Genomic DNA, 25,528 nt, shown 5'->3' with positions numbered 1-25,528 from the left:
CTCTGCTGTAAGTGCTTTTAATCACATAACAGGTGGCTTCAGATTAAGGACTCGGTCCCCCCCCCCCCGCAATGCTCTTTTTTTCCCATGGCAGCTAAAAGAAAGGTCACCATATCTTTTGTTTGTGAGAGAAATGCAGGTGTGGAGGAGATTTTGAAGAGACAAATAGCTGGAAAGAAAAGGATTCCATAAACATCTTTTCTATCCTACCAGATATCCTCTATTCCACCTGAAGCCACTTGCAGTTTTTGTATGTGAAAAAAGGAAACTGAGGAGAGGGAGAATTCGTATAATTACATAAAATGAAAAATTTCCCCTTAGTTAAAGAAAGGATAGCCTTACAGGTCCTATTAAGTCAGAAGAAAACTTATTTCAGTTCCACAGAGCTGAAAGGATTTAAATATATTTATTCAGCAAGTGGCAGCACTTAGCTGACATTGGCCAATCCCCCCAAATTGAAGCAGAGTTGGTCCGGGTTACTATTTTTATGGGACGCCACCAGAAAATGCCAATGTCATAAGATAGATTGGAAAGTTGAAAAAATCCCCAAAAAAGGCAATGGCAATCCACTGCTTTATGCTGTAAAAAAGCTGATATGGATAGGCAGTGTTGTAACCAGAGCTGAGCCTGAGACAGTCTTTCTATTTTTATAGTTAATGGAAATTACGTATCACAAACCCTATACAGAGTGAATGGAGATTGTAAAAAAAAAAAAAAAAAACTGGGTCAGAATACTGCTGTAGTGATTTTATTTAGAATTGAAATAAAAATGAGAAAGCACAATAATCTTATAAATTTAGTAGGATTCACAAAAATGATACTTTTAAAAGGCTGTTCTTAACTGATAGTTGTCTAATTACACTTCACATTATTCTTAAAATCTTTTGATAACAAAGGTCTGCATTTAAGTGAATAATTTTAATTATTACTGGAGGTCTGAAGCCTTCAGTTTGAATAGTAATTCAATTTAATTCTTTAAAAAATTGCTAGTGAAGACTGATTTATTGTTTTAATTTGTATGCAACTCTAGGCAGATACAACATATAAAAACACAGTCCAAAGCTACATCAAAATAGGGTAAGAAACCTATAAAGGAAGCTGTGATAAAAATCAATATACAGTAAACTCCAAACCACTACCACATAGGCTTCAACTAAGATGTCAATCCTTAGCTGTTAAAAAGATTTCATGTTTAAAACAAAAACATTAGTTGTAAAGCTTCCAGTGTACTGAGATTTACTTAGCTAAATGGAAAATAAAATAATACAATAATAAACTGAAATGAGGAATTAGCATATTAGAGAATCAGAAGTTAGTGACAAATATTAAATGTTGGCAGCCTTCTCCAAGTTGTGCAAAGTTGGGCTTCATATAGCAGGAAACTCAGCATCTTATAATTTGACTGCTACAGAAATGAAATCATTAGCATAAAAACTAGGAAATTAATTATTGTACTGGAAAACTTTTGGGCACAAGATATACTTTCACAGGTTTTGTTGCTTCCAAACAATATTAGATATATAAATTTCCTACATATTTAAAATATGAATCTCGGTTTGAATGCCATTGATTTCTTGGTTATGGTAGCAGTCAGCATGCCACTTATTATAGAAAACCATTTTTTGTTTTTTAAATAATTTCTACTTTTTCATCATGGCAATATGTTGCTATGGGGTTCTTCGATTCCGAGAATATCTTTACAGAAAATACAATTACCAATTAATGAGGGTGGATTCGGTTTTCTGAATCTGGAGCTATATTATCCTGCTTACCTATTGTCAAGTATTAAATACTGGAAGCCACAAGCGGTATTGATTTTCCAATTTGGGCAGCTTTGGCATATACATATATGGTGCCTTTGGTTGGATGGACAGCATTAGGATCTAAATACAATAAAACTCTAGCATCCCTGTAAACAATTGCATCAGTTAGAAAGTTATGGAATGTACTGTCTAATAAAAATAGATTCAACTCTGTTTCCCATGCTAAATTCACTTTATGGGGAAATCCAACTTTTTAATGGACCTCAAATTACGACTTATACAACAAAAAATAGTATTTAGAATTTATTGGACTCCATTACGTTTGTATAGAAAAGGATTGTCAAAAACAGCATTTTGTTGGAGATGTAATAAGGATAATGCTTCTTTAAAACACATATTTTTACAATTTACTAAGTTTGGAGAGAAAGTAGTAGACTATATAAATATGACTGTGCAACAAAAGCTAAAATTTTTAGAGGATAATATTCTCTTGAACTACATACCTAATACATGGAATTTGACAACTGGACAACGTAAATGGATTCTCCGTGGCCTTATTATAGCTAAAAGACTTTGCAACATTAGAAAGATAAATATATGGCCCCATTCACTCAATGGATTGAAGACCTGATTACACTTGCCACCTATGAGCGGATTACCTATAGGCGTAGACTTTGAATGGACAAGTATAATGAAATATGGAACTCATTTATACAAAATACTGCAGGTTTAAAAAAGAATGATAGGGTTATATAAACGTTTTAGAAATTAATATATATGTACTTGAATATTATTTACATTAGATAAGTATATATAGAACTGTTAATTGTTATAAGGATATATTATACTTTTTTTCTTTTTTCTGTTGTATTTTTTTCACTTTTTAAAGCACTTTTTATGCATAGGGTTTTTTCTCTGAAAATTTATGTATTTGCATTATAATTATTTTTGTGCTTTGTTTCTTTTCCTGTTATTTTAAAAGCAATAAAAATAATTTTTTAAAAAAGTTTCTCATTAAGCTCATATAATTCATTTATAATGCTTAATAAGCTGACTGGTCAAAGTTAGCTCTGCTGGACTTACTTTTTTTTTTTTTTAAAGTAAAGTTGTTATGATTAATCCCACTCTTGAGGTATGTGTAAAGAATTATCAATAGGAACAAACAGGCAGGCCAGCACTAGAGACCACCAGTCAGGAATTCCACAAGAGTCTGCCCTCCAGCCCAGCAAAGTTACCATTTTCCAATTGAACAATGAGTATCTGTGATGTAATGACAGAAGGCCAGTCAAGGGAACAGTTAGAAACAATTAGCAAAAAAATGTCAAAATTCCCTAACAAGCAATAAAAGGAGAGGTCTTCTTGGAAGATCAGCCTGTTATATTCCATGAACTGAACCACAAATCTTCTAGAGTACCTAAAAGTCATTCAGTAGGAGTTACCTTCAAGATTGTCTCAAAATGCATCATTGTGATAGAAGCAGATGAAGCTAAATCTCTTGGGATTGGATTCACCTCATGGATCCTAAAGCTCAGATTAGGGCTTTAGAGCAGGCTCCCTAATGAGTGAACATATCCTTAGAGGGCTGGTGTATAACTCAGTTTGCTGGAGGATCAACACTGTAAACATCTGTAGTGCTTTCATTGCTTTTGCACTCCTTTAGGGACTGCTTTAAAGTGGGATCCTCACGTTTCATCTCACTCTGATGTCAACTACTTTGATAGTAGTTGGAGTGTGGGGCTAAAGAGAGAGGAATCAAGATGAAATGATCTTCAGTGAACTACAGATGTTCTGATGTTTGCAAGATAGGATTGTTGGATTGCTTTCTCAGGGTTACAAGCTCGGGAAATGGACATTGAAACAGAATTGAGACTACATCATAGTGTACAATAATACACATAGTATACATAGTGACAAGGCTTGTTTTAAATCAATTAACTTCTGGCCAGTAACAGTTTGGTCTTTTAGCCGGTAGGTGAGAGTTGATAACTAAAATTTCCTCTGAAAAGAGTGTCTAGGGATGACAGAGTTAGTTTGCTATCTCTTCTCAAGGCTGTCTTATCTAACAGCTTGAAATTAGACATAATTTTACTTCTTGGTTAATTAGGATGGCATTACCCTTGTGCTTTCTATAGGCAACAGGGGTTTGAGAGGTAAGTCTCTCACACACACAACTTGGTTAGATGTGGAAGTAACATTAGTGGGATACCTGGAGTTTGGAATTTAATTAGAATTCTGCAGCCATCAAAAAAATCTGAGGAGCCATTTTCTATCACTTCTGTATCAGTCACTAATATCTGCATACAAAGCAGCTGGCTCAAGGGAAAAAAAATAGTTGCTGTATGAGACTACCTTGACCACGAGACCATGATAGAGAGTATTTAAAATGCTTGAAGAACACAAAGGAGCGTCAAATGAATGATACATTGTAAAGGACTTCAAGATTAATTGTAAGTTGAGTGATGACTTTTTGAAAGTCAGCAGATTAGAGCTCTCCCCAACTAATGGTTAAGCCCCCTCAGCAATCTGACAGCCAAAGGAGCAGTGTAAGAGCTGATAAACATGTTGAATTGGTGTACAGAGCCATGGGGATGGCCTTGAAGTTCCCTTCAGGAATGGTTTCAGAAACAACAGGGGCAGAAGCATTCCTTAAGTCCTGGGAAAGGAGATCGTGTTAGGAAGAGGCTCAAGCTGGCTTCTCCCTGACTCAGTGAGGTATAAGAGAGAGGAAGGTAAAACACAAGCACCCCTGCAAGATTCTGTTACTGTAGCCTCTCTTACTATAGTTATAGTCCTGTGGAATCTATTTCTTGATCTGGTCTACCTTGTAGGGCTGATAAGTTTTGAAAGATCAAGGACATTGTCTCTGCAGTAAGAAAGCATTAGTTTGCCACTTCAGTCTGAGCATGTTCAGATGCTAGACTTTTAAGGGAATCATCTCTTCCTAAACTATTAAGCCATTTATTTTGGACAGACAAAGAGTTCTTACTGTGATTATTCCACACTTGAGTTTCTTTTGGGATGAGTTGCTCACATTTACTGCTTTATTCTACACTTACTGGGATGCAGTCAGAAGAAGATATTCACTTTTCACTTGTTTTGAGGCATTTCAAAAGCTTATCTGTCTGGAATCTGTTATTAGTCTTTACTCCTTCTCCTTCAGGCAGTTTAGCATAGTACAAAAGAGCGCTGCTAGCTAATTGTGTGAAAAGATAGCTAAAAGTTACTAAAAGACTAACACAAAGAGCCTTTATTTTTAAATGTTCCTGTTGTTTCGGGGAGGGGTTGTTATTTTGGGCTCTGGTTTTATGAGGTCTGTGAAGTAAATTTTTAATTATTTTCACTTCTTTTATCATAGTTTTTTTTTTCTTACAGTGGATGTCTTTATTGTATTCTTTTGTAAGCCATAAAGCAGGGGTAGCTGATGCTCATTACAGTGTGATTGCCATCCCATCCCCCAGCCAAAAAGAGTGTATTGATAGTTTTCTAAACTTCAGGTGCCTGCAGACCAATTGGTATAATTCATTTTCATCTATGCTTTAATTTAAGAATGAAGAGAAAATTGCTTGCACCAAGCAAACACCTACCACCCATTTGTCTTTCTTATGGCTCAACAGCTCTAAGAAATCAGTTAAGCTATAGTAGTAGCTACACTCTCATTTGATACTGGGTTTTTTTTTAACATTTATGCTTCATTCCAGCATATTTCACTCACCCAGTGACAACCACTATAGAAGGGATTATTCTCTAAAAGAACTTTAAAAGAAAAGAAACAACAGAGGACATATTGTAAAATACTGTATCTGTAAAATATTTCTATCATAAAATTTGTTTGGTTTTATTACATCTGAGTGCTTCCTAAGCTTTACTTACCATTTTCAACAAGACACAAATGAAAATGTTTTTTTTATCTTCCAGTATCCCAGTGGAGAATTCAGTAATTTATTTTGTTGTCAGTGATAGGTATAACAATGTTGTTTTTTCTTCCAGCTGTGCTTACTGACAGTTTCATGATATTTTCATTTTGGGAACAAAGCAAACTCTGTTTCATTCAATTCACAAAAAAAGCAAATTCTCCGGATGTAAACAAAAGACTTGAAAAACTCTCAAACTTCGATTTTAAGGTACAACCATTACAGATTTTGCATGTGTCATAATTGTGTCATAATTGGGCAAATGGATGTTGACGAAAGATAGGGACTTAGTATAAAGTGTAAACAAATCTTTTCAGTACGTTTAAATTGAATTTCATATGAACTGGTATAACTGTCAAAAAAGATACAGTAGGTGGATAGGTAGATAGATGAGAGAGAGAAAGGAAGAGGGAGAGAGAGAGAGATTTCAGTCTACTTATACTATAAAGGTTTAGAAATGGTTGCCAAAGGTAAACTTTGGGCAGACTTGGGCTAAATTATGCTAAACCTCAAAAACACTTGATCTGAACCAACTCAGAGGCCACTGCTCTGTGACAAAGTATCTCCTCTTGTATTCGGATTCTGTATCCAGTTCCTGACAGAGGAAGAAAATCATGGAGCAATTATTAACCGGTCTGCAACAGTTGTAGGAGCTTAGAATGATAATATTGTGCAACAAAAAGCATAAAACGGAATTATTACAAACTTTGCATAGAAGGATCTAAAGAAATGTTAAAAGCCAAATTCAGTTGCAACACCAGCCCAGGCAGGTCCTGATGCACTATCACACTTGTAAAGGAGTGCAAGATACAAGATGGAAAAGCATAGAGTTTGTCTTAGGTATTTAGGTATAAGGTATAGGTACCCTGTACCCTTAGGTATCAGACAGGGTTTGTCTTAGACTACAGCTCTCACAGTCCTTGGTAATACTGGTTTATGGTATGGGGACCTGAATTTAATTTATAATATTGAGATTTGAGACAGAGGCTTTAGAATTAATTTGTCCCATCCTGATATATTCTGAAAAATCTGAATATATGTAAGATAGAAGAGGTTTTTCAAATGCAATAAGAACGTTTTTCATATTATTTCTTTTCAAAATGAAAAAATGGAGATTAGGAAAAAGACTGGTCTCCACTGCATAGTAAGTATGAAGATATGTCACCTTTCATCCCCTGCCACTGCCACCCCCAGAAAGCTATTAAATAACAAACACAAGAAAATGTTTTGTTAACAAGTACTGTTTGTCCTGTTGCTTTTTGATTATTTCTCTGTTTAATGGATTTTGTATCTACAAGGCTAGTTTCCATGAATTACACTAAACTTCTTGCCAGATTATATTATAGCATTTGTTGGGAATACTCTCTGCTAGGATGGACATCTAATATATTTTCCAGGCTGCTTCAGTTCAAGGCCTCTTTTCAATACTGAGTTGTGTTTGCAAGATTGATCCAACCTCTATAACATGGATTTGAGACAGTTCACTGTTCACAAGGAACTGAGCTGATATGTTGTTTACTTCAGAATGATGCACACTTCTATGTATTTGTTAAGTTTGGGCTTTTGGTAACCATCATCAAAACCTATATATATTTAGCATCATTGCAAAGCAGCTTTGGCATAGGACGCTGTGATGATTCATTTTCCAAATCTGTCTTGCATGTGGTTAATTAATTAACTTAATTATTTTCTCTTTTGGACCAAAACATGGTTTATATTAACTTTTGAGAAAAAGGTAAAATCAGAATCACTACCACAATTTAAAGTATTTCAGGTTTAATTATAATAATATTTCTAATACTTTAATCAGTCTAATACTTATAATTGAAAAACAATTTGTGTTTATATTAGTGTTCTAGCTCTATACAATTGCTGTTGTCTGTTGGATTGTATTAACCACAAGAGTACAATGATGTGTCTTTAATTGTTGATTGTAATGATTGTGTATATGTGTATATAGTTTTACGTACTTTTTGTCTCTCTGAAAAAATCTATATTGGAAAGCAAATCGTAAGTGTAGCACATTAAGACGTTATTTTTAAATAATAACTAAAATCACAGGTGTAATCACCCTCTGTGATGAGAATTCTGAAATATAAAAATTAATTTTCAAGCATTTAGATACCATTTATTTAACGAAGTTGTGCATAACAAAAAATTATACAATAACACTACCCTAGGCAACCAGCACCAATTAAATCAGCAATAAAATAAACCCCCAAAACACAAACAGCAAGAAGGAAATCACCAAGTTGTAGGCTTTTTTCAAAAAGAAAGACTTGACAACATTGGAAAAGTAAAGGAATTTGGGCTCAGACCTTTCATACCTCTCACTGAGAGAATGCATATGATATGGGTGTAATGCTAGATTATTAGTCACATGGTGGTGTTCTTGTGAACAGACATACATATGAAGCCCCCTCCCTCCAACTGGTACTCAGTGTGTATGCTGTATGCAATAATGTTGGCATAGGAACTATTCAGAAACCAGCTTGCATGCTGAGTTTTTGTAATGTCTCCCCATTTTGCATCTTTGCAGAACTCTTGTTTTCATCTTGCAAGAAAGCATAACTTGTCAGCCTAACTCCCAGTCAATTCAGCATCCTAAGCTCTAGCCAGATAATCAACTTGATTCTAGTCTAACATGAACAAGGGACCCAGCAATATTAGCACCCCCATCCTTCAAAAATAGTTCACTTGCAGACTATTTATGTCCCTTTATTTCTGATATAAAAGGAAGGAGTCTATCTGAATCATGAAGAACATTATCCAGTATTAGATACTGCCTCTAAGTTTGTGGTTTCATCACAGTGGCACATTCTGTGCTGATTATCATCATGAAAGGAATTGAAAATTAAATTGCAAGAACTATAACGACTTTATACAAATGTATGGTGCAACTATATTTGTAAAGAAGTGTGTATTCCTAGCCACTACAGCTAAAGAAAATAATGTAGAGCTGAAAAAGTGCAAAATAGGACAAAAATGATAAAAGGGACACAGCATCTCTTCTTGGAAGTTAGAAAAGTGATAGTAAGAAGGTTTATGGTAGAGGTGTATAGAGGTATACTTGGTATGGAGAGATTGTATACAGAGATTTTCTTCTTTCAAATAATATTATAAGATAGCACCCAGTAAATGAGTGATGGGAGATTTAGGAAAGAAAAAAGGAAATATTTCCTCCTACAATAGATATCTGAACTACTTAATAGCTGAAAAATGAACTCAAATAGTATCAGACATTATTTACTTTTCATTCAGTATAAAATCTAGGTGTTGTAATGATTCAGTGAAGTGTGTTAGATTGTAATCAGGAAGATCTAGATTTATCATGTATTTATTTATTACATCTTATTTGTCATCTTAAATTTCCTCTAAACAGGAAGAATGGATTGTTCATCTCTATTCATTTTAAAATTTAGTAATATGGACAAAGATGTTTTATCAAAATAACAAACACTATTTATTAATTTTTATTTATTTATTAAACAAATTTATATGGCCACCCAACTCACACACAGTGACTCTGGGTGGCTTACAGAATAAAACCTGAATACAAAATAATAATAATAATAATACACCCCCACCCACCCCTGGTGTCAACAAACAGATTCAAACTGATGTGCTTGCTATGATGTGAGTTGTGCAGTTAAAGCAGTAATCCTATACTCACTTACCTGGGAATTAGCCAACAGTTATAATTCAGTAAGAGCTATAGTAGGGCTGGTGCAGCATTTCAATTCTGAGGAAAAACGTGCTTCATAGTGTGCAGGGACTCAAATATTGTACCTGTCTGCAATTCCTTAAACTCAAAGTGTGCTGCAGCTATGGGTGGAAGTAGAATTTCCAGTTCTAATCAGTTTATTTTTAATTTTTAAAGATTAAAACAACCTATTAGGAACAGAAGATGGTAATCACAACAGGCAACTGTCTTTGGGCAACGTTGTCCATCGTTATTGTGGTACAACAACAACAATAAATTTTATTGATTAGTTGCCTGACCAAAAAGCTATAAAACCAATACAGAGAAAACAGTAGGACGTATTCATAATAAATTATCATCCTTGCAGTCAACCCCAATCTATTCTAGGTAGTCTGTCCTCTTCAAAATGACTTTTGATATATAAATTGCAGTCTTGCTAGTGATATGTAGGTTCATTCCCTGCAAGAAGTGAGACAAGTTTCTCGTGGGTGTCCAAATAGATTTTAGTTTTTAAGTAAGCATCTAAATATACGATCCTTTCCACAGAATATAGTTTGCAATCAAACAGGATATGTTTTCAAGAGCTGGTGCACCACATATACAGTCTTTTTTTGGATGGAATTCCATGGAACCTCCCATATCTTATCAAGGAATCTAGTTGTTCAAAACATGCTGTAGAGAAAGCTGTTCTAAGATGTTGGGCTATATAAATTGTTAAATATTTTTCTATCTGGAAGGCTGATTTGTGTTGAGCCAGCCACTTGAAGGAATTAGCATGTTTAAGGAATGTGATATCATCTTGGGCAGCAATAGCCAAGATTCTTTGTCTGAAACTTTTCTTGGCCTTCAGATGTGATTGAACTGGGAATTGGACAGAGAATCCATATTGTGAGGTGGGCAGCCCAAGTGCAAGGAGGCATATTTAAGTATCTGCTCTTTGAAACACAGCTTGGGTAATGTATCTGGATCCGTAAGTAAGATTTTCAGCCGTTGAATACTTTAACAGCTAGGTGACTTTATATAGGGGATATACTCAACTCTGCCCTTACTGCTGGAGTTGGCACGGATTTGTCCACCCCAAGAAGACATTTCAGAAAAGTGGACTGTATCTGTTCCAGTAAGGGAGCATTTATATATCCCCATAGTTCTGCACTGTATGTAATTATTGGAACTATTTTGCTGATGTATACCTTAATGATTGGAATTAGGAAACGCAGGCAGCTATGGTTGGTGAGGTGCTTTATGACATCAGCTGTAGCCCTTAAAGAACTCCTCTTGGAATGTGGGATGATTTAAAATTAAACAAATAATTTTAATCATGCATCTATGATTTACTGCTTTTCCATAATTAATATATTCCTTTCTGTGCTTTTAATTATTATCCAATTCAAGTAAGAAAAATAGATAATATACTCAGTAACTATAAATCATGAGCTAAATCAAAGCCTCCCTTATTCTTTAGCTAACTTAGCTTGACAGCAAAATTATCAGCCTCACTCTTGCACATGCAACAAGCTTCTGCTAACACAATCCAGTCTGTTACAGTATATTGGATGAAAAATGGTCCACTTCTTTTATGTCCCTGGAAGTATAAAATATTCTGGGATCTGCAGGGTAACTATTGCAAACTATTGCAATTAATCTATTGTCAAAGCAATTGTAGAAGGAGAGCCATGTCAGTCTATGGTGGCCACCATGGAATGGTTGAACTAATGTAGGATCTCCATGCATCTGATGAAGTGAGCTACAGCTAATGAAAGCTTATGCTTTTTAATAAAATGTGTTAGTCAGAAAAGGTGGTATAAGACTTCTGATTTTTGGCATCAAAGCCAGATGAGTGATGTTGTAGATAAGCTGTTTTTAATAAAACACTATAGTTACATTGGCAGACTCTATTCTCAGACATACATTCTACTGAAATTCTGAATACAACAGTTTTCTCACATTTTATACCTGCTGTACTATGGATTAAGAATAGCTTGGTTAGTTCTGATGTATTTTAGATTGGCTAGAGATGTAGATTTTATCTTTATTTTCTTATCTGTCGTGATTATTGATAGTAAAAGGAATATATTTTAACTAACATTCTAAATATCCCATTAACACAGATTAAGGAGTTCTCTAAAAATTGAATGATAGTCACTCCTTCTCTGTATTTGAAGGTTTATCAGCTTAAATAGTGAAGGGTTGAAAAAACTGGTATTTTTCTTAATGCTGAATGTTTCATAAGCAAGCCATCGGTAATTTACTACATGTGGGCAGAGCATGTTGCTTGCTATAAAGCCCCAGATAGCTGGCATAACCAAGGTAGCAAGATTTTGGGAAGGTTTTTTTAATGCTGGTCTGGGCTAAAACCAGAATCTGGATAACTGTAAGAGTAAATTCATAGTGTCAGTTAGTGTGAGTTAATTAAGGTGGGGTTTTTTTGAAACACACCTCTCACTTCTGCACTGGGTTGCCTCTTCTCAGATAAACCCAACTCTTCAGCTCTCGCCTTCCCACAATCTTCATTCCTGCACACTGAAAACTAACGAACATGGTGAAGGAAGCAAAATTGCTGGCATGACATACCAATCTTCTTCCCATTCCTCTTGCTCTTAACTGATAGGATGGAAGCCATTCTGACTTGTTCACACAATTTGCTTCAAGAGCAATAATTTTTCAGCCCCTGTCTGAGAGAAAAAAGCATGATTATTAATACCATTACCTATACAACAGGAAGAAAGGAAATGTGTTGTGAAAGAATGGAAATAAGCTTTGTAATCATATATCTAACTTATTTCTTTTTATATAATTTATTTTAATAAACTAATATTCACTGAAAAGCTCTCAAGGTAGTGTTACAAAAATAGCAGATTATATTCAACATAAAAATATTGTGCTGAAATTAAATTGTACGCTGTATTCAGCTGCGCAATATGTATTGGTGGAGTGGGTATCCTGGCTGCTATTAGTGTGCAAAAATATTTTTTATGGCTAATGTTAATTTTGGAAAGGTTGTAACAAAAATATTAAAAAACAAGCTGAAATTAATATAAAATAGTTGAAGCTCTATGAAAAATTAATATATAGTTTAAAGCAGTTCTGGTGGGTGACAAAGTTCAGTATCTAATAGCTTGAGAACTCCATTTCTTAAATATGCTATCAATGCTCAATGAAGCCATTATAGCTATTTTTTCAAACTTCATAACCTGCCATATCTTTTATTCTTCTAAACTCTCAGCACCTTAAAGCATTAAAACTTTTGTATAAACCTTCTGAAATCATTGCTGGTTTGCATATTTTCATTTCTATAGCTTTTTAGATCACTTCGCTGAACTGTAAGAAGAGAGACTATAAAGAGTTAATGTTTACTGAGAGAGAACAGTGGTAATTACTTTGATTTCAGTTCCTTTTGATGTGTATTCAGGGGATGAAGAGGTCAATAATATTATGACCATGCAAATAGAAAGGAGTTCTTTTTGGCCATAAAAAACAGCAAAGGATTATTAAAGCATTAACCTTGATTTTTAATGGGCCTTGGTTGAGTGGTGAGATCACAATTTGGATGAGTCTGATTATTTACTAAATACAATACATAAATGCAACGAGTTCTTAACACCCATTGCACTCTGGCATTATCGCATTACTGCCATCCTTTGTTGCCTTGCAGACAGGAATATGAAAGCAATCTGTCATGTAGTGAGACTGGCTCCAGAAGCATTTCTCTGATAAGAAGACCCCCTGCCCTTTGCTAGTGTCTGGTCCAGTAGGCTTAGCCATGCGCTTAATCCCCAGAAAGTGGTTCGATTATTGCTGACCAGCAATAGCAAGATAGTTTTTTTCCACTCCCCCCAGCTATCAACCTTTCATTAATTCCTTAAGCAGAAATGTGGTGCAATCTATATTTCCTTGGCATGTGTCACCCAAATGGTGTACTGTTCGTGTTTTCAAATAACCATGCTCCAAAATAACATCGTTTGAATAATAAAGGAATGGAACAGAAGGAGTAGAACTACACAATTCTCAAAAGCCACATAAACTTTATACATGATGCTGTAACTCATCCATATTACTTGGCAAAAACTGTATCCTCCCTTGTAACAGTTGGTGTTCTTAACCCTGGAGGAAAATATATATCTTATTCATACTTTGTAAATGACCTTTTAATGTTCAGTGTTATATTTGAAAAGAGTGGCCTTTTGCCAATACTTTTGGTCAGTATAGCGGAACTTAATATATAAGTAGCTTTAAATCCTTACACATAGGTCGATGCTGTCAAGCAACCATGACTGTACATTTTAGTATTGATTGGAGTCACAGCAGTAAATTCCTCCTTAACTTGTATGCTTCCCTGTCCATATCTAAAACTAGGAGTTTTAAGTGTTCTTGCAGACTTATAGGTACAAAAGTGAAGAAAAATAACATGGATCATCTATTTGTCAAATTTATAAAAATAATCTCCTGATTGTTTCAGAATTAAGCTTACATTAGATGCTAGCTTTGGATACAAAAAATTAAAGATTTTTAATCATACTGTCAGTCAAAAAATTATCTTTAAAAGCTCACATTACAATCAAAATAGCTGAAATGTGAGATTAGCAGTTACAGTATGAGAAACACTTATTTATGAGTAATACTTGGAAAATGCCCCAGCAAAGCAAAATATATATCATTATTAATTTGTGTGCATTTTCCAGTTTAGGTGATTTCAATCCATTATTCTAAATTCATAAAAGCGCATTTTGAAAACATTCTTTGTTAATTCAGCAGTGGTGGAGATTTTGTTAACTATTTTTATTCTGGTTTGGAGAAAAACATTATCAGCTAAAGGAGCTTTGAAAAGGATACAAGAAGCCCAGTTCCCACCCATCTGCATCCTAATTCTTCTCATTCGTTCATTCATTAAATATAAACAGTCGCCCATTAACAAATACTATTGTAAGGCTTATAAAACAAAAGCCAATGACATGAAAAACAAACACTGCAACCCTCTTTCAGACAGATTTTTTTTCAAGCATACTTGTTTATAAGTTGCGTATTTAAAAAAAAAGAAAAATTAAGAGTCATGCTGTTCAACCTTCAAAGACAGGTAGAGAAAGAAACATTATTAAAGAGTTTATCATAGTGCTAATCTCTCCACTACAAGGATGCTTGCAAACTGATGCAGTTCCCTGTCCTCATTTTTTTGGGCTCAGAGCCCATCTACTACTATGCTATGGTAGCAAGTTGCTGGTTTTCAGTGATGCAATTGTCCACGTTTTCCCATTAAAATCAGGCTATTCAGGGAATTCCACTAGGCTTAACACACCTATTTTGCTTTTAAGCATACAAAACAACAAAAAGAAAAGGGGACAAAAATGTCATTCCCTCCATTGATGTCATTGCATCACCGCCATGCCTCCTGTGATTCTGGATCGCAATTATTTTAAAATGCTATTTAGAAGCATAGCCTGTGGCCACAAAAAGATTGTCCTCCTCTGTCTTACAGCCCCCTTCCTCCTCATCCACAGTACAAAAAGAGTATCTTTCTTTACTGCAGATGAATAAAAAAAAGTCATCTACAATACCAAAAAACACCTCATTTCTTTGTTCTAAAAAGTATCATGTAATCATTACTTGGCACATTAAAGGCAGTTGGTTCCCTCCCCTATTAAGGGTACTATATTTCATTCCTAACTCTTTTTGTTCAACGTTCCTCCTACTGTGTTGCTCTAATCCCATTCTCAAAAACCTTGCACATACAACCATCATGTTTCATATACGTAGAACCCAGAAGAGCAAGGAAGGGAAGGACCTTTTCAGAAAAGCAAAGAAATATGCGATTTGTGCAAAGATCAAACCACCTAGAGGCAAAAGAAGTGTTTGTAATAAATGGGTGAGCAGGAAGAACTGACAGAGTTTGGGGGAAGAAGGGCAGGTTAATGGAAGAGGAAGAGAAATTTTGAACGGGTGGGAGAAAATCAGCAGCTGGGTAAAAGAAGGGTTTTTAAGGGAGAACAGTTTTGGGGGAGAACTTGTGCTGACCAGACTTCTTTGGTGGGAGGCATTCCTCAAATCACACTGGGTTTCTAGTAAAAAGGGAAATTCTTGATTCAGCAAATTACATTATCAGCTAAGGTATAATATAGGTATTCTTTCTTCCCCAGTCCTAACCCTTCCTCTGCCATAATTTGCATATGATTTCATCCTCCAATTCATGATTGGATGTTTTTTGCACATAGCATGGGAGAGGGAAGTTTGCATCATCTCACACAGTACCATTCTCCATTCTCCCAGTATAAATTACTTTGCATCAATGCATGTAGCTTATATGTGCAGTCTTCACACACACATCTAACACCTCTTGGCCATGAAAATGTAACAAGCTCTCTCTTGCACATTCACATACACTAATTCAAAGAGGTGCTACAATTGTGTATGACTTTATATATATATTCATATGCACACACACACACAATATTCCATGGAAAAGCATTTTGTGGTCTTTTGGATGTTTTGAATGTTTGCACATCTTTGTTACTTGATGTTAATCAGGGCTTAATTTGAGTCCCACTGATATGTAAAGGGAGTCTGAGTACAGACAGTACTGAAGTTTGGTGTTTGTTTCATTTATTTTGTAAACAGAATAATCCAACATTCAGCATGCAAGTGTGAAAACTAATCCTGTTCATAGTACAATCAGTTCAATTCAATTTAATAAATAAATAAATAAATAAATAAAGGAATAACTAAGACTTGGAGAGTATTTCAGCAAACAATAAGGACTGAACTGGGCCAGCCCTGCCCTCTATAAATCACACAGACTTTGGCTACCGTTGTTGCAGGGAAATTCTTGCCACATAGAATCTAGAGGCACAAAAGATATTTTTGAAGGCCTCATAAAAAGCAACTGATACTTATCAATCTGGAAAAATATACAAACCCATTTTAAAAGTTCTGGGTCTCCACCAGTCCACATCAGAGACCATCCTAAAAAGATATTTTGGGACAATAGTAAATCTTCCTAAGAACGTCCACTTTGTCAATGGCACTAAAAAAGCACAACGTAAAATTGTTCAGGAAATCACAGAGAACTTCAGAACAACATCTGGGGATCAGCAGGCATCATTTCCCTTGACTCCACCATCAGAAAAACAGAGAATAAAATGGGATTCACAGGAAAGTAGCAACACAGAAACCATTGCTGTCTAAGAATGGTTTGTTGAAAAGCACCTGGATGACCCCAGGCTTCTAGAGGAAGTTTTAAGGACAGAGGAGTTAAAGGTGGAATTTTTCAGGCAATATATATAACTACTAGAAGTCAAACACTGCCTTTCACATACCAACTGTCAGGCATCAAATTAATAGGGTCATGGTTTGGTGTTGGTAATTTGGACTTGGATTATTTGCCATCACTGAAGGAAGCATGAATTCTGCTTTGCATCAAAGAATTCTGCGAGTGTTTAAGCCTGAGCGAGTCATGCAGATACTGATACCAAACATATAAGCAAGTCTATAAGATAATGGTTGAAGAAGAACAAATTCAATTTCTCAGAATGACCAATCCAGACCAAGTCCAGAGCTAGAGTCCATAGACATGCTGTGGCAGAACCTGAAATTATTTAATATTTTATGCTAGAAAACTCTCAAATTCTACTCAGTTGAAATAGTTTGCTGTGGAGGAGTGGGCCAACATTTGTATCTAGTGAGGTAAAAGACTGATAACCAATTACAGAAAGCTTTTGACTGCAGTTGTTGGAGGTCAATGTGGTGTGTGTGTTACTGAATCTAAGGGGTGATTTCTTTTTCACACTGGCACATTGCATGTTGGTTAATTTTGGTTACACTATCAAATGAATGGAATAAGAACCAATCTTTAGTAGTGGTATTTGTTTACTCAAGCTCTCTTCATATATCAGTAGGGCCCTCATGAAGCTCTGATAATATTCATTGGCAAACATATGCAAAAGTTCAGAACATTCTAAAGGGGGTGAATACTTGTCCACAGAGCTGTACATGTCTAGAGTATTTATACACACACACACACACACACACACACACACACTAGTATAGTGGAAAGCACTGCAAATGTAGCATTCAAGACCCACTTTCTTACATCTATGAAATAGTACAATCTTAAAGGACACAGTCAACCAAGGCAAAATTGTTTCTAATATTAATCATTTAGATGGCTAGTACAGGGCAATTCTATGGATTTTTTTTTTAATAATTTCCATTTAGTTAAATGGGGCATTTTCCCAATAAGCTGATATTTTGCATCCTTCAGCAAATATCTTACATTGAAATAAATGCAATTTAAATAGTAAGTTAAATAAGTTCTTAAAGTTGCCTGGATGCTGGCATTTAATTCGAAACAATTCTGTTTTTAAGGAATTAGCCTGCATATTGCACAGAGAAGCAGAATTTACCACAAGCTTAATTGTACCATGCAAAATATTGATCAGTTCTATTGTCAGATTTTAAAGTGATCTTAAACGAATTGGTGATTTTTTTTCTATTTTTCAGTTTTAAAAAACATTAAAAAGTTGTGTGTGTGTGTGTGTGTGTGTTTTTAAGTAGGCTGATTGAATAAAATTTCAGGAGAAATCAGGAGAGTATATTTGCAAGGAAGGGTTATTAAGTGTAGTTCAAGTACTGGAAAAAATACTGATTCACAGTCCTCAAGCCTAATTATTGCTAATCTTGATTACTGCCATTGCATCCCTTGCATAGTATCTTAGACTTATGTACAACTGACTCATGGGGCAAATTTTCTTAATGAGAATCTTCTACTTCCAGATTGATTTAGAAGGCTACTGGATGCTTTGGATGAGAAGTAATATGAAAGGGAATCTATTCCATTAGATCTTCCTGCATTCTGATATGTTCCTACATAGCTATTATTTGTCCTTCAGTCTCAACATTATGCTTGAACTCATCCCTTGAGCTTTTTAGTCATGATTAACGCCTAGTCCCAAGGATCCTAGTCCGGTACTTCCCTCTCATATTCAGGCTTTTAATAGTATTTAGAAGACAGTCTCTGTTCTTTATGTTTTATGTATTGGAACTGAGGATAAGAACCAACAGTTATTGAAATGTGTTTGACTGGCATATCCCAAGTCCCAAAATAGACTATACTGTACCGTTTCCTTTATTGTGCTGTAGCCTTAGATAATTCTGCCCTGATAGCTGTAGCTGTTGCTACAAATGAAATCCTAAGACTGGGAAGTGAGATAACTGTTATAGGACATGCTGAAATGTTATACTGCTATCAGTGGACTTGAAATATGAAATAATGTTTAGGCATTTTATATATTCATTTTGGTATGTAAAAGCTTGGTAATTTCACATTTGCCCTGTATTTTTTATTCCTCAGATATCTTATGTTGATATACCAGAACTAGGAAACAGAAGAATAAAACATCATCTGACAATAAATATTGTACAGAATATGGTTATTTGCTGGTGGTCTATTGCGAAGGATGAAGTTTGGCCGTGGTCTCCAGTGTCTAGCAAAAGAGAGAGAGCCAACTTGCTACTCTTGAAATGTGAACATGGCAACTTAGAGGTAATCCTCTAAATCTCTAAATTGGATATTTGTTTGAAGCATTTTTACCCCATTTAGCTAAAAAGGGTCTGGAGTGATTTCAGTAACAAACAAGAAAATCCCCGCCATGGGTTTCCAGCCTAAATGATGCAATGTAAAAGGAAAAGGGGAAGGAAGTTTTAATGCGGGGAAAGTTCTCATAATGACCAGTTTAAATTAGTGCTATATAGAAGTACTTCAGCCCAACTGTGGCAGAAATTGAAATGTCCCCTAAAGTTATTAGGAATTAGACATTTGTTAAGATGTAATTCCTAATAACTTTTTTATGCATGTGAGGAATCTTATTTTAAGGATGATTTGGTTGAAGGGTTTTGGGGGTAGGTTACAGAAAACAAATACATACCCTTGAATTCATTGGGTTTTTTTTTTTTAATTGTCCATCCCTTGACAGTTATATAAAAACAAAAATTGAAGGGATATTTGGCAGAGTTTTAGGTTCAGCGGAAACAATTCAGAGAGATAAAGAATCAAATGGAGCTGGGATCTCATGAAGCTTCTCAACTGTTCTCTCTATAGGCCAGTGGAATAGTACTTGAAAGATTCAGTACCTCATGGTTGATCTGGTACTTTATACCTATTTACTCAGAATCCTCATTTGGGACAGCTTGAGGAAACTCTTCTCCTTTTTAACTAATATTAGTGCTATTTAAATATTATCTATACAAGTCGAAGAAATGAAGCAGCCTTATTTTAGATTTCCTTTTACACAGAGAGAACCGTATGCACATATGCATGGCTATAAATGCTGTTAAAAGTATAAGATTAAGAATTAGGTGAGATAATATATATAATTCCACTCTCCATTCCCATGCATTAACATAGTACTGAAAATGATTACTATAGTGAGGTGGCGCAGCGGCTTAATGACGCTGGAAGTTGCCAGCCAGAAATGGTTGGCACTTCAGCGGTTCGAGCCCAAGCTCCGCGCAGCGGAGTAAGCTCCCGTCTTGCGCCCTCAACTCCTGCCCACCTAGCAGCTCGAAAGCGTAAATGAGTAGATAAATAGGTACTCTCACCCCAGTGGGAGGAAAAAACGCTGGCGGCGCCTTGCACAGGAAAACAGGAATCAGTTGCTGGTTGCAGGACGCAACACAACGGAAGAGACCCAATTTCCTGCGACTGCCAGCTGGGCTTCGCCCTAGGAAGGAGGCAATGGCAAACCACTTCTGAAAAAACCTTGCCAGGAAAACTGCAGGGACTCGTCCAGGCAGTCTCTGTAGAATCAGTCATGATTGAAAGTGGATCCAAAAAAAAAAAAGTGAGGTTTACCAAGAACATATTATTTAATCATTCTCAGTTGTCTTTTTTTTTTTTTTTTAAGGTTGAGGTCTGTTCTCTCAAATTGTCTGGCATTATTTGCACAATATCTATCCATAGTGAAAGAAAAAAATCATTTTCAACCTTTTATGTAAACTCAGATTAAAATGATGTAAAACTATATTATTCAGATTTAGTATACCTTTTAACCTGGGATTGGGAGGCTTGGGCAACAAGAAGCTGAGATAGTAAATGTGACAGGTTCCTTTATAAATACCTATATGATTTCATGTCTATTAGACCTCAAAGAATTTTCTAAAAAAGATGGAGATCAAACTTTTCATGTTGGGAATGTAAGAAATGTGAAGGTTCTTTAACTTACATAAAAGTTATAGCTTTGTTTCCATTTCAAATTTATATGTATGTTAACAAAATTTTGGAAAGAAATATTATATTTAAAGATCACAATATGATGTTCCATATTCCTATAATATGGAACTTCTCATCTTATGAAGAGCTTTGGCTTTATTAAGCTTAGCTACAGCAAAGAGGATATTTCCATGTAACTGGACAGAAAATCACTTTCCTGATTTTAAGGATGGATCCAGGATATGTTACCTATTTTTGAAATGTGTTTGTGCTCTAAAAACAACACATTATGTTACTGTATGGTCTGGATTCAATGACAAGTTCAACAATTGAATTAATTCCATAAAGATATTCATCATATGGATATATTTAGGGCTTTTTTCCTTCACTGTATTATCACTATTCAGTGTAGACTTTTTCCTTTTGTATTTCACTATTTTAACAATAAATGTATAGATGTTAATTTAAAAAGAACTCATCAAGATTAGTCCAAACTGTACCAGGGAAGGCACTGAAGAGATGGATATGTACTCCTGAAGTAGTCTCTGTGTCCAAGGAACAGACTGAGGTAGAAGTGGGGAAGGGAGCAAAGAATAGACATCATCCTCCCAATCTGAATCAGCAGCCGCTGGAGGCAGTTACAACAGTTTTACAAGTATTGATTTACCAGGATATTACAGATGAAACTGACAAACAAGTTGGGGGTACATACATATCAAATTCAAGCTCTTAGAATCTATTAGTTCCCTTCCAATCAATTAAATATTCCAATTTGCACAATCAGCATCTAGAATCTAAAATATATTCCACCTCAAATTCTTCCTTCCTCCACAAGCCAAGCAAGAGGGGACGGAGGGTTGGTGCAGAGATGTGGGCATGGAGGGCAGTCAGGAAAAAGCAGGGAATGATGAAAGAACAGGTGAATCTTCCTTGAAGCTGGCAGTTGTAAAAGAAAAGCTATAGAAGGATAATTTAAGTTTAGGGGAAGGGCCCAATAATTTTTTAATCTAATTTCTTCAGAGAGTAGGAGAATGGCAAAGATTTAGTAGAAAACCATATGCAATTCCCCCACAATACTCAGGCCATCTAGTTGACTCTTCCATTCCTTTCCCAATCTCCCCATAATCTCCCACAATCCCTTAAATAACTAAATAATTCCAAAATGATTGGAAAAGCACCTACTTTTACATGGATATACTGATTTAACATTCTTAGTTTCTTCTTTGGCTACCCCCATCTTAGATGAGGTGGGTAGCAATTAAAAATGGTTCCTTTAGATTCTGGCCTGCTAAAGTATGAAGTGTCAGTTAAATATCTTCTTTGTTTTTTTAGGAGTTTTAGAACATAATTTACATTTTCGACTCTTATTTCTTAGCGTGAATATTTTTCTTATCTACTGTTTTAATATTTTGTTTCTATGTTTGTTTAAGTTTGCTGGACCTGAAGGGAAAGTTATAAAATATATTGCATCATTATAGTGCTAATCTGTTTAATATAACTGAGAAGAGACTAAGAAATGTTCCTTAGAGGCAGTCCTGCTTTTATTGTGACTTTCAAAATAAAAAAGCACAGTATAATTACATCTTTTGCACATGGATGAGTATGTGTATGCATTATAAAATAAAATAATTATATTTTAATGAAAAAAAATTGCTCTACAATAAATATTTTTTCACAAAGACAGACCTATTTTTAGTAGTAAGAAATTCTACTCATGTTATTACATTCACAAGAATATATGTCTTAAACTGATATATATCCATTTGTACACTGATATACAAACTGATTTTGTGCACTAAAATTCAGCATTTAATTTTTTTTTTTTGCTTTGTAATTTATAATGTAAAACTAGGAGTTTTTTAACATCTGTAAAAGTAAATCAAGGAATTTTTCATTTAAGGATGGAAAATTGAGTCAGATTCTTTCTTTCTTTCTTTCTTTCTTTCTTTCTTTCTTTCTTTCTTTCTTTCTTTCTTTCTTTCTTTCTTTCTTTCTTTCACCAATTTTCTGCTTAAAATCTACTGATTAAAACTTTTTCCCCCCAATATGCAGGCATTATTCCTTCTTCTTTATTTTTCTGCAAAAATAATATCATTGTTTATGCACCTGAATGGAACTTGATTATTTTCTCCTTCCCACTCTATAGTTATATTATTTAATATCCTTTGCAAAATTCAAGTTGTTACAACTTTCTGACAAAGATTTCACTCTTAGTAGTACTTTGCCTTATAGATCACAGATTTTTTTTCAGACTCATCATATTTTTGTATAATTGTATACCTCTAAATCTCATGACTCACAGCAGTGTACAATAAGTCATTAAAATAGTAAAATACTTATAACATCAAAACAGGAATAACCCTATAACAATCAATCAAATAATCAAGTTTACAGGAAATCATTTGAAGATACATTGGCATTAGCTCAATAATACACTAGCAGTAACTCAATAATCCAGCAACATTCATTCTCACATATGGTGCAGAACACCTCTGTCTTGTCAGCTTCATGAAAATATGCCAGGGTTAGTCCCAACCAAATCTCTAGAAGGAGGCTATTGTTTGTCAATCGGAGGGCTACCACAGAGAAGTATCCCAGGTACTCACAGTTCTCCCTTCTGATTTCTGTGGAATCTTCAGCATACTCAGCTAAGATGAGCATACAGTAGTGGACAAGTCAGTTCTACCTGAAGAAGATACTCCTGTGAGTATCTGGAAGTGAAGTAAATTTATTTAAGCAGGCAGGGCATCCCTATATGTTTTAGCTCTTCTGTTATATCTTGGGCCATTTTTTGGTCATTGAAATATTGGTCAGTAACATAACTCACATCAACCTCTGTGAGGATCAGTTTTACACTGGATTGCACCAGTATTTCCAGGCTAATGCCTATACCTGGCCCTAGAGTGGCAACATTAGGATGATACATTTTAAAAAGCATAAATGGAATCAGGACAAAAACTAAATGTGATTCAGCTGATTCTTATCAGTTCAATTGCTATTTGGCGCCTCTCCTTTTTCAACAACTTTCACTGATCAAACTGTTATAGGAAACATGTCATTTCAAGTAATAGTAAGTGAGCTTGCTTGTTTTTCTCTCCCTTCCCCTTATCTCTATCTATCTATCATCTATCTATCTAAAATCTTTAAAGCTGAGCTCATGGATGGTCTTCTTTCTGATCTGTGGATAATGTTAATAAATACTGGGTGTTTCATAAAAGATATAGCAGTATCAATAGAAGAGAATATCTATAGCTCAGGGTTGAACTGTGGAGTCCTTGGCGTTCTCTGAGCTTGGTTGTTTTCTTACAGATGTTTCATTACCCAAATAGGTAACATCTTCAGTGCTAGAGAGAGCAAACCCCACTCCCTTCTAGCACTGAAGATGTTGCCTAGTCAAGTAATAAAACATCTGCAAGAAAACAACCAAGCTCAGAGGACACCAAGGATTCCACATATAGTAATATCTTTATTATTTAATATCTTCACACCTTCAAGGTATGGATCAGAAACTCAAACCAAATAAAAAGTTATTGTTCAGTTTATCCAAGTCTGTAGTCTTCTACAATATATTTTGCTTGATGATTCTTTTCTTAAAAGAATAAGATAGAGCCTAAAAAGTCTAACATTATTGAGTGTTTTATTTCTTCAAATGTAATTATTGCCTTATAAATTATTAGGTGTTTTCAGATAAAAACTTCTGAGGTAAGAAACTTCAACAATTAAGAGGCACAATTAATATATGTCACATGCTTTAGCAGATAATACAGTACGATGAAATCTATTTCTATCAATTTATTTGTTATCTTGTTTATGAATTATAGCATTTTCTATTTTACAGAACTTGTAACAGTCTGCTGTTTCTATACACTTTAATTCTGCATGTGGGTTGTTTTTCAGATTCTGAGTTATATGCATACAGATGGGGATCCACTTGATGTCAGATTTAGTATGTGTAATCCACACCAGATTCATACTGTGGAACAGTCTTTCAGTGCAGATCAAAAGCCCATGGTTGACAGCTGCATCTATGAATATGTTAGGAATAAAGTTCATTGTGTGGCAATCACCAAAATACCATTAACATCAAAGGCCATCAGCTGTTGCACAAATATTACAGAAGACAAACTTGTTCTGGGTTGTGAAGATTCTTCAATAGTTCTATATGAAGCCTACCGTCAAGTAACTCTAGTAACAGAAGCAAAGCTGCTGCCTGCATTAATGTGTTGCCACCCCAGTGCTGCCATCATTCTTATTGGTAGTTCACAAGGGGAGCTACAGTTATTTGACATGGCACTGTCTCCAATTAAAATGCAGCTTTTAGCTGAAGACTTCTCACCCAAATCCACTCTACAGTTCAGTGAAAAATTTGAGGTATCCAGCAGTCTCACTCAGATCCAATGGGCTGTCCCACAAGATTCTTCTCAGGACATAGATGTTTTAGATATACATGATCTTCTATTACTCAGATTTGACAAAGGACCTATTGGAGTGCTTCATTTCAAAACTGGTAAGTTTATTTGGTAGTTAATGGCAAAGGCAGTTTTTATATATTTCATCATCAGAAACAGAATCTCTGCTTTTTAAAAAGATTAAATAGGTAGGAAAACTAAGCAGGAAAAGTAAAAGAACTGGAAGAAAAGAATCCAAGATTACATTACATTGCTTATGATTAAATATTGGGCTGAATCTGTCCAAATATATTGATGGGAGGAATCTGAACAATTAAAATATTAGTATTTTATATGGGTTATCTGTCTCAACCCAAGAAAATAATTAGCAAACGTAGATGAAATCCACTGTTGTTCAAGGAACTTCTATTTATGCAGAGGGCCTTTTTCCTCCCTTTATTTTTCTCCTTGCTCTAAATCTGCTACAGCAGACTGGGCAATTCACCAGTTGATTCTGGGAGCTGGAGAAACAATTACCTTTCTCCCAGTCATTCCACTGATGATCGTAG

The 25,528-nt window shown here is 35.1% G+C and overlaps 1 protein-coding gene across 7 annotated transcripts in view; it reads left to right on the top strand.

Annotated features, from left to right (window-relative positions):
* Positions 1-25,528, top strand: part of WDPCP (WD repeat containing planar cell polarity effector) — a 173,010-nt gene that overhangs the window by 53,852 nt on the left and 93,630 nt on the right. For all 7 annotated transcript variants that reach the window (XR_015794843.1, XM_088134019.1, XM_088134016.1 and 4 more), the window contains 3 exons: positions 5,751-5,884; positions 18,715-18,906; positions 24,469-25,078. Coding sequence is in view for 6 of the 7 variants with exons in the window: in XM_088134019.1 (XP_087990145.1) it covers positions 5,751-5,884; positions 18,715-18,906; positions 24,469-25,078 (936 nt within the window). In the remaining variant the exon portion in view is untranslated. The remainder of the gene's footprint in view (positions 1-5,750; positions 5,885-18,714; positions 18,907-24,468; positions 25,079-25,528) is intronic.

Source organism: Python bivittatus, unplaced genomic scaffold (assembly GCF_059951505.1).
Source record: "Python bivittatus isolate LINGU-HERP-01145 unplaced genomic scaffold, Pbiv_v1 ctg000020_np1212, whole genome shotgun sequence".
NCBI lineage: Eukaryota > Metazoa > Chordata > Lepidosauria > Squamata > Pythonidae > Python > Python bivittatus.
The sequence above is the reverse complement of the archived record's forward strand: the minus strand, read 5'-3'. Positions and strand labels throughout refer to the sequence as shown.